Source organism: Pygoscelis adeliae, unplaced genomic scaffold (genome assembly GCF_000699105.1).
Source record: "Pygoscelis adeliae isolate BGI_AS28 unplaced genomic scaffold, ASM69910v1 Scaffold664, whole genome shotgun sequence".
NCBI classification, from domain to species: domain Eukaryota; kingdom Metazoa; phylum Chordata; class Aves; order Sphenisciformes; family Spheniscidae; genus Pygoscelis; species Pygoscelis adeliae.
Genome location: NW_008824762.1, coordinates 1478543 through 1487897, shown reverse-complemented (window position 1 = coordinate 1487897; position 9355 = coordinate 1478543). Strand labels below are relative to the sequence as shown.

At 48.8% G+C, this 9355-nt stretch overlaps 1 protein-coding gene across 1 annotated transcript in view; it reads left to right on the top strand.

Annotated features, from left to right (window-relative positions):
* Window positions 1–9355, top strand: part of MARCH4 (membrane-associated ring finger (C3HC4) 4, E3 ubiquitin protein ligase) — a 127109-nt gene that overhangs the window by 96557 nt on the left and 21197 nt on the right. The window contains exon 3 of the mRNA XM_009323548.1: window positions 8208–8400. Coding sequence (XP_009321823.1) covers window positions 8208–8400 — 193 coding nt within the window. The remainder of the gene's footprint in view (window positions 1–8207; window positions 8401–9355) is intronic.

Below are 9355 nucleotides of genomic sequence, written 5' to 3'. Positions count from 1 at the left end.
GCTGAGGGAGCTAGGGTTGTTTAGCCTGGAGAAAAGGAGGCTGAGGGAAGACCTCATTGCTCTCTACAACTACCTGAAAGGAGGTTGTAGCGAGGTGGGTGTCGCTACTCTTCTCCCAAGTAACAAGTGATAGGACAAGAGCAAATGGCCTCAAGTTGCACCAGAGGAGGCTTAGATTGGATATTATGAAAAATTTCTTTACCAAAAGGGTTATCAAGCATTGGAACAGGCTGCCCAAGGAAGTGGTTGAGTCACCATCCCTGGAAGTATTTAAAAGATGTGTAGATGTGGTGCTTAGGGCCATGGTTTAGTGGTGGACTTGGCAGTGCTAGGTTAATGGCTGGACTCAATGATCTTAGAGGTCTTTCCCAACCTAAATGACTCTATGATTCTATGATTCTTCTCAGGGTCTGCTGGAACTTCTGCCCAGCTTTATTCTTACTAGAAAGCTCTGAATTTCTCAAGCACAGGTTTTGGAGGGCAAATGCTGTAGGAAGTCATGGTCGTCTGTTTATTCCAGACCGTAATACAGGCAAGGGCCACACAAACCTCACCTCGTTGTCAAATGAAACCTGTTTTGGTGATGCTCTAAGCCTGGCTAGATTTTAACCCGCAACGTGGCCTACCTATCCCCTGTGACTATCTCTGTGTCCTCTCATGTGACAGACTGCTGGCAAGCCAAACCCAATTAGCTGGAAAGCCCTGGGCTCCCTGAAGCATGTCCAATTGGTCCAAGCAGAGCAGCACACCTGACACCCACATGTCCCCTGCATGTTTCTCTGCCCATTTTGACATCTGCTGCACATTTTTTGGCGTGCCTGGGAGCACAGCACGGCCCAGATGCGTGTGGAGACTCATAGCATGGGCAGAGAAGTTGCAGCTGGGGGAACATGGTTCATGCATAATTAACAGACTCCTTCCAGCATCCAGGCTGTTATGATGTCTCATATCAGAGAGAGGCCTTTAGTCTGGTGTTTTGGCAGAATCATAGAATCATAGAATCATAGAATCATTAAGGTTGGAAAAGACCTCTAAGACCATCGAATCCAACTGTCAACCCAACAACACCATGTCCACTAAACCATGTCCCTAAGTGCCGCGTCTACACGTCTTTTAAATACTTCCAGGGATGGTGACTCAACCACTTCCCTGGGCAGCCTCTTCCAATGTTCCAATGTTTAACCACTCAAGAACAAACAGAGAACAAACAGTCACTTAAGAACAAACAGAGTATGACTTTTAATATTTTTTTTTCCTACCCCAAATCTTGCACTAGTTTGGGACTGGTGCAATTCCACTGTTTTGATAAGACATGTGATGGTCTTACACCAGCATTGAGAATCACGTAAGCTGTTGTCACTCTTAGTTATAGCTCCGTCGCTCCAACCCCCAAATCAGGTAAGCTGTGGTATGATTGTTGGTGGATTATTCTGTAGATACATTTCTGTAACTATGTCATTTCAACAAAGGGCCCTTTTCAGTTTCTACTCTTGCATTTCTCTCGCAGGCAAAGACTATAAATGTGAAGAAATACAGCACAACTAAAGAAGTGTGCAACAAATATTCACTACACAGCAGCTCATATGTATTTCCATTAGTCAAATGAGGGGCTTCCCATCCTTCTTCCGCCTCTTGTCTGTGTCTACATATTAATCAAGTATCTGAAATATGTGTATGAGAAGTAACCATTTATACTATAGTAGTTATAGCTTTAATTGTAAATTTGATGTATAATAATTTGAACCATTTTTTTCATGAGCTGTGCTCATAATTTGTGCATTGTATTATTTCCAATCCATTTTCCACAGCTGCAATCTGAATAAGTGGCTCAATTATAATTAGCGTTATCCTTTAATATTCACTGTGCCTCATGGAAAACTTTGAAAGAAATGTTCTATTTAAAGACAATCATGCTTAAATATCATGGTTTTCTAAAGACATTTACATGAAAATAAATGCATGAAGAACTAATTTTCCTCTTCCATACTTCTATCAGAATCATAGAATCATAGAATCATGCCCGGCCGTCCAGCCAGGTTTTTACCCAGCGCAGAGTACACCTGTCTAAGCCAATGAATCTCTATAAATTAACCCCTACCCCCATCCCTTGATTGCAGGCATTTAAAAGCAAAGATCTTAAAGCAGCAACACTGCAAACCTGCTGAGACTGGGGGATTAAAGTTGTTGGACAACATGGCAGGTGTCCTGCCAAGCAGCAGTCAGGCAGCAAATGAGCAAAAATATCCCACCTGCTGTGAGCAACCAGAAGATCCAGAGCTTTTGTCCGTCTGTCCATCCATCCATCCATCCATCCATCCATCCATCCATCCATCCATCCTCCTGGTTCTCCAGTCTGCAAGTCACTGAGACAGGAGACATGGGCATGAAGACTTTAAATGCTCCTCTCCATTGCAATATTTGTGCAAAACCTATGATTTTAAAAAGGCCCTGAAGACACAGGGTTTTAGAAGCACATGATAGTACTGCAGGCACCCTGGTGTTGATACACAGTGGAGGAGGTATTTGCCGTGATTGGACTCTGCAGTGGATTTCATCTGTACAGCTCCTTTGTAGCTGCTACTGAGCCACATCCACTCTGATGCTCTGATTTTAGCAAACAGAAAATCTGTTTGAACCAACCTACCCAGACCTACAACTGTCTGCAGTCTTGGGGAGTTCAACTCTGCTTTACAGTTGTTATCTCTGACTCTTCCTGTATTGTGGGTTATTTCAGCTCTGAAGATCCTCAGTTACACAGTGCTGGGGTTGGGATCTGGTCCCAGTTCTCCTCTGGCTCTATTTTGACTGTGGTGATGCTCTGTTAAGAGCTGATGAGTGTTTGTTTATATGGCCTCTTCATCAGGATACACACATCTGCAAGAAAAGTGGCCAAGGTCCCAGTGTGTTTGAACTTCAGTCTGAGCTCCTGAGCTAAAAAGCTTGAGGCAAGTTCACTGGTGTCTCCTGGTTGTCCCAACTTGCTTAATCAGTTGTGCTGAGTATGAGCTTTGTCTGGTCCCTGCTGAGCTCCAGCTGCGGCCTGCAGCCTGCAAGCAATGGGTGCAATCACAGCAAGAGAGACTTCATGGCCTGTGCCTTATAACAGGGGCTTTCTAGGATACCGATGCTGTAGCCTGAGTCTTACCAGATGCTCTGGCACATGGAGGAGAGGGGGTTTCATCACTGCACCATTTCCATTACACAGCCCTAGTGGATCCTCCTTCCTCCCTGCTGCCTTTCCAGTACCTGAATAAGCCACAGCATCTGTAAATGTACAGCAGGGAAGCTATCACAACGGTGGCATAACTTTGCTTGGTGAATTTATAAAAAGAAAAGCCATCCTCCAAAAGATAATTGAGGAGGCTGGCCAGGGCCTCAGGACAGCAGCGAAGGGAGAGCCAGACTTAAGCAGTGCTGGGAATGGTACACTCCAACCTTCTAGGAAAAACTTCTGCTTGCTTGAGATCCTAGGTCTGAAAATTAAATTGCTGACTAGCACAGCTCAGGTTGTTAATGATACGTACTAAGGGGGTGTGTCAGATATACAGCAATAAAAATAAACTGAATTGCCTGAGGCAGGCATGGGGGAGCTCTCAGTGGAGCGTAGGAAGGCTTTTCCAGCAAGCAAGTCTTCTTTGCAAGCTGCTGCAGTAAGATAGAGATATCTTCTACAGGCAAATATCTGCCTTGGATCTGCTCATGCTGGTGCTTGGGAACCTTTGGAGACTGCTGATGCCAAAGAAAGGGAAATACGGATCAGGCCTTAAATACTATAGTAATGACATTATTAATCTGTGTTACATTAGCAGCGGGAGTTTTCACTCACAAGCCTCTGAGCAGAAGCACTGAAGCAAACAAGGAAACAGGTTTCTCCCAAGTACAACACGTAGGTTATGAAACAGTGCAAGAGAACAAGAGTGACATGACTGGCAGGCACCAGGTCCCAGCTTGGCCCCTGGCTAAGGTCATTGCAAATATCAGACCTGGGCTCCTAAGAAACCCTTTCTGAGGCATTTGGGTTGCAGAGCTTTGCGATTTGGGGAAAATGGAAAACATGGGGAAAATCAGTCCAAGAGAGCATGGTGTTTTGCACGTGCACATCTGGGTGGTGTGCCAAAGCACTCGGCCAAGGGGAATGGTAGCAGAGGACAGACAGACAGCTCCTGAGTGAATGATGACATTTCTTCAGAATGGTCTGGAGGGACAGCATGGGTAGCCAGAGCTGCTTGGGAATGCTCTGAAGCCATTGTAACCCCAGAGCTCACAAAGCTGCTTCTGTTATCCTTCAGGAGCCTTTAAAGCTTTCTGGTACCACCAAGTCCTTAGTTGTGCCCTGTTCAGCACTGGCAGAGCATCTGTAGAGCTTTCTACCTGTCTAAAGGTCATATTCCTGACTGACAACCTGGTGAGCTGCCAGTTGTTAAAGGTGCACTTCACAGCTCAGCAGCTACCTGGGACTCAACAGTCATTATCAGCTGAGGAAAGAAGGGCTTGGTTTTAGGTATCTCCCTGCAAGGTGAGATTGCTTGACACTGTGACCTTGCTAGAGCTTGAATGTTCAAGCTGGAGATTTAGAGGGAGGGGGCTGTGTCTGCAGCCAGGCATTCAAACAAAGAGGTTTGGGGGTTTCAGATGTGCCGGTAAAGGGACTCTGCAGCATTGCTGAGGCCTTTCTTTGCAGCTCTAGTGGTGACCTGAGGACAATAAGGTCAGCCACCAAATCCCTGGTCTGCTGGCCATAATGATGGTGCAGAGGGGTTAGGAGAACAGGTGATTTTCTAAGGGCTGCTATGAAATCTGAAAGGCACAGTGCTGTGATTAAGGTGGGGTCCTGAGGCCACCGGTGCAGGGATGCATCAGGCCCAGCTCCTGCAGCTGAAATTCATCAGCATGTTCCACCTCCAAACAGCTCTTGGACCCTTCTGTCTGCACTCTCACTGGGTAACGTGCTTTATCCTCTGTCTCACCCCTTTTCTTCTCTCTGTGCAAACCTCATACCCTAGGAAGTGTAGCAAAATGGAATTAAAAGATGAAAAATAATTACTCCGGTTATTGGTGACTCGGGCTAGATGTGTGATGCTAAATTGCAGTTCTCAGGGTTGCCAGAGAGGAAATACAACATTTATTACTTACTTTTTTTTTTTCATGGAAAATATTAAATTCTTCTGCAAGCTGGTTATTTTCCCCAATGTTCAGCTCTGACCCATTTACCTCCTTGCCAGAGGGTAATCACACCTCAGTGCCACCTCCTGAACAGAGTCAGGACTGCTGCTGTGTGTGTCACTGTCACTTAGTGCCAGATGCCAGGGGAGAGTCTCCTACCCCCTGGCACAGCTGAGGGACTCCAGCCTCTTCATTAACACCACAGCGAACTTCCCAGCAGCTGCTGCCAGCTGAGCAACATCAGGCAGTGGCCCTGCCCGTGTTCCAGCCTCTCTGTTCACAGCTGAAGGGAGTGGGGTTTGAAGTTCGCACTCAGGTGTAACTAACTTCTCTGTGCCCTGAACCACATCCCCTTTCACAGCGTATTTAGTACTACACCTAAGCCTCCCTGTCTCTGCAAAGCAGTGGTGCTAGTTGTATGTGGCTTCTAGTTGTAGCAAACAGATACTTCTTCTTTTTCTGTCTTTAATTGCTGCCTTGGAAGGACCTGTTGCCACCACAGGACTTGCAGTGTGCCAGACAGATGGTGAGGAGCCAGTTCATTACCTCCTCTCGAGAGAGAAATGATGCAGAATGATTTGGCTGGCACAGGCACACATGGGTCAGCATGAGGGACCTGCAGTAAAACCTTCACATGCAGCACCAGGCTGTGCACCAGGCTCCCTGCACTCCCATCCCCACAGCGTTTGCCAGAGTTAGTGGAAAGGGAGATGAGGTCTAGGGAAAGCTGCAGGGGTGAAAGTGCAATGCCATGCACTTACCCAACTGCCCCCCGCCATGTGCAGGGTCAGTAGTCTAGAGCTCTAGACCCGGAGCTCTGAGTTGATGGCACCGGTTGCGGATTTGTCCTGCATCTGCTTATGGTGCTGTTGAGGACAAAGCTGAAGAGCTGACAGGAGGGCAGCATAGCTGCTGATTCCACTCTCAGAACCCAGATTTGGGGGTGATGTGTGCTGGGAGGTCTATCGCCCTCTCTCAGCTCTGAGGTGGCCTTTGCTCTGTTTTGTGATGGGAGAGGAGTGGCACAGCTGTGCATCTCCTGTGGACTCCAGCACCCCTTGACCCTCCCGTTGTGACTGGCACCACCAAGCTCCCAGCCCTCAGAGGAGGGCAGTTCACTACCTCAACCTCTCCATGGCACAAAGGGGCCACTGGTGTGTCTGGATTTGGTGGAGGCGTGGAGCAGGTCGGGCTATGGCAGAGTGGGAACAGGTTGTTTAAAAGATCACTGAGTGTCCCCAGTGCTCGGTGTTTGCCTTTGGCTGGGCCAGCTGCTGGAGCGGATGGGAGGAAGGGGACTGGGGTTAGCTGAGCACAGTCCTGCCTCAGCAGGGAACAGGTTCTCTTCTGTTCAGCAGCTTTATGGCCACCTACTCTGTGGCCAACTACAAAATAAACTGGTACCACCCACCTCACTGATACTGCACATGCGTGACATATGATTTGAGGGCTGTCTGCTCTTGCAGGACGTAAGCCAAGGAGCAAGGCTGGCAGACGCAGACACTTCAGCTCACCTCTGAGCCAAGCCAGGCAATCTCCTTCCAGCTGCAACCCGCAGACCTCAGCCTCAGGCTGAAGCTCTCGTCTATTCCTCTCCAAAGGCAGCCCTTTGCAGGGGAGTGCATTTGGTTCAGGGGTTTGGTCATTGGACTGGTAGCAATGCCAGGTATGCCTGTACCAGCACAAGTCACCTGTTGTCCTTCTTGCCCTTCAATCAGGGTTCAAAGTCCTCCCTACCTCCCAAAACACATATTGGTAATTCCTGCCTGGCCTGGGCATTAAAGAGGGACCCAGCAACTGAACTCCCTTCTTGCCCTGCAAAAGGATGGGACAAGATTTGACAGGTGACCCTGCTGTCCCAGGATATGTTTGACAAACGGGCAGGGTGCTGAGGGCTCACCAGAGATGCCACTTCACAGGGACACTGAATTTGGGCTGAATCCAGGCTAAACATTTTCAATTCCTCTGAATTGTCTATACCTGCAGGAGGTTGAAGTCCACCTTTATTTGTCCTTCTGCCAGTCCCACTGAGATTTCAAGGGCATGCATCTCACAGCTAAAGGTGGCCTATATACTTTGATGCCAGGATAGACTGTCTCTCCCCAGCCTGTTTACGCGTTTGATTTCTGATTTGCAAGAGGGGCTATGGACCATGTCCCCAGGTCTTGTTAAAGAAAGCAATTTCTGCTCTTGGTTTTTATAGGGCAGTTCTCTCAGCAGTGTAAAGCTGAGTGGGGAGGTTTTATGCTGGATGACAGAGAGGAATCTGGGCTTAGGATATTTATACTGCAGCTTATACAAAGCTATTTGACATAGTGAAAGGATTTGGGGGAGTTATTTCTTTTTTTTCTTCTTCTGAGGAAGAACTATTGGCGCATTGGCATTTACCTTGGAACACAGCCTGAACGTGTCATCACCTAAAGGCAGGGTGCCCTGACCACAGCAACTTGTGTTGGTTGTTACGAGTTTTGTGGGATGTGCGTTGCCACTGTGAGATCCTACCTACTGCTGTAATCCTGTCAGATCTCACAAAGTGGCACAGAGCCAGCTCACGGGAGGCCTCTGAAGGAAAGCTTGGCTGTCTGAGACACTTCTCATGGTAATAGGATGCCCTGGCCGAGGATGCTGCCTGGCCTCTATTTGAGGTAGCAACTGAATGTCCTGGTTTGTGATGGCCACCACAGACCTACTGTCATGGGGATGTTACTTTCGGTGTCTTGCCCCTAGTCTGTCCTGCCCCCCTCAGGTCTCTCTGCTTTCCTGGTGAGATGCAGGATTCCTCCCCATTTCCTCTTCAGCAGTGCTGACAGGAAACATGGGCCGTGCACTGTTGAACAACTGCCGTGCTCCACCCCAGATGTGGACCAGGTAAAAGCATCTATGCATAGGGTGCACATTTAAGTCATAGGTGCTCTTTGAGATCTCCAAAATCACCACAATGATGTAAAACAGCAATGTTCCCCATGTAACTAATCTCTTCTATTTTTCCTTCCTCCTTCCCTCCCCCTTGTCCTCTCTCCTCTCTCCATTGCCTCCTCTTGCAGTGGCAGGCCATCTCTCTGACAGTCATTGAGAAAGTTCAGATAGCAGCGGCCATCCTGGGTTCCCTCTTCCTCATCGCCAGTATCTCGTGGCTCATCTGGTCGACCTTCAGTCCTTCGGCCAAATGGCAGCGCCAGGACCTGCTCTTCCAGATCTGCTATGGAATGTATGGCTTCATGGACATTGTCTGTATAGGTGGGTGATCGCATCTCGTGGCACGGCCGAGATCGCCCGCCCACTCACCCGCAGAGAGGAGCAGGAGATGGCATGGAGGGCCAGCTGGTACAGCTGAGCTCAGATTGAGCCTCCCCAGCTTTTCCTCCTCTTTGCTTTTGTGACACCTATTTTAAAGTCCTCTCTGCTCGTCTGGGCAGCCCTGGAGTATCTCCTTGGCTGGGCTGGCAGAGCGACCTGCTGCAACCCCAGAGAGAAACAAATCTCTCTTCAGAGCAAGAAGAGGGTGGGGAAGTCTGGGGGAGGCTGGGGAGTGTAAGGCTTTTGAGAAACTCCTTCCTTTCTGGTATAGCTAATTTAGGGACTGTCCCATGGTTGAGTATGGCAGGGTCTCTCCACGTGCAACTCCTTGGCTTTCCAGTCCAGTCTCTCTGCCGGGCAGGGGTGGCTGCCTCTTCCTTGGCCCACCCTGGAGCTGCAAATCCCAACCAGCCCAGGTCATGGCCCAGCCTGGTGTCCTTGTCAGGTTGCTGGTACAGAGTAGCTCTGAGGATGAAGCTGCCCCACACTAAGCAAGCAAAGCAGATGCTGACAGCCTGGCCCCAGAATGTCTCCCTGAGAGCAAGATCTGTAGCCCCAGTGCAGGCCTGCAGGATGGGGGGACGTAGCTGACGATACCTACGGGCAGAGGCACTCACCAGCCAGGTCGTTAAAAGAGCGGTGGTTACCGAAACAGTTCAGTGAACATCAGCCACCTCCAAACGTGCTCCTGAGCAGTGTCCACCCAAGCATGGGCCACCAGATAATGTCAGTTCAAGTGACCCTGCCAGGAAGCAAGGAGGGTCCCAGAGAGCTCCTCATGTCTAGGTCCTTCCATCATTGATATAAAGACAGAAGGGGCCTCCCAGAAACTTGGTAGGACAAGGCAGTCCTCTTGACTTGGTGGATTTGTGTTTATGTGAGCAGGGCCACTCCA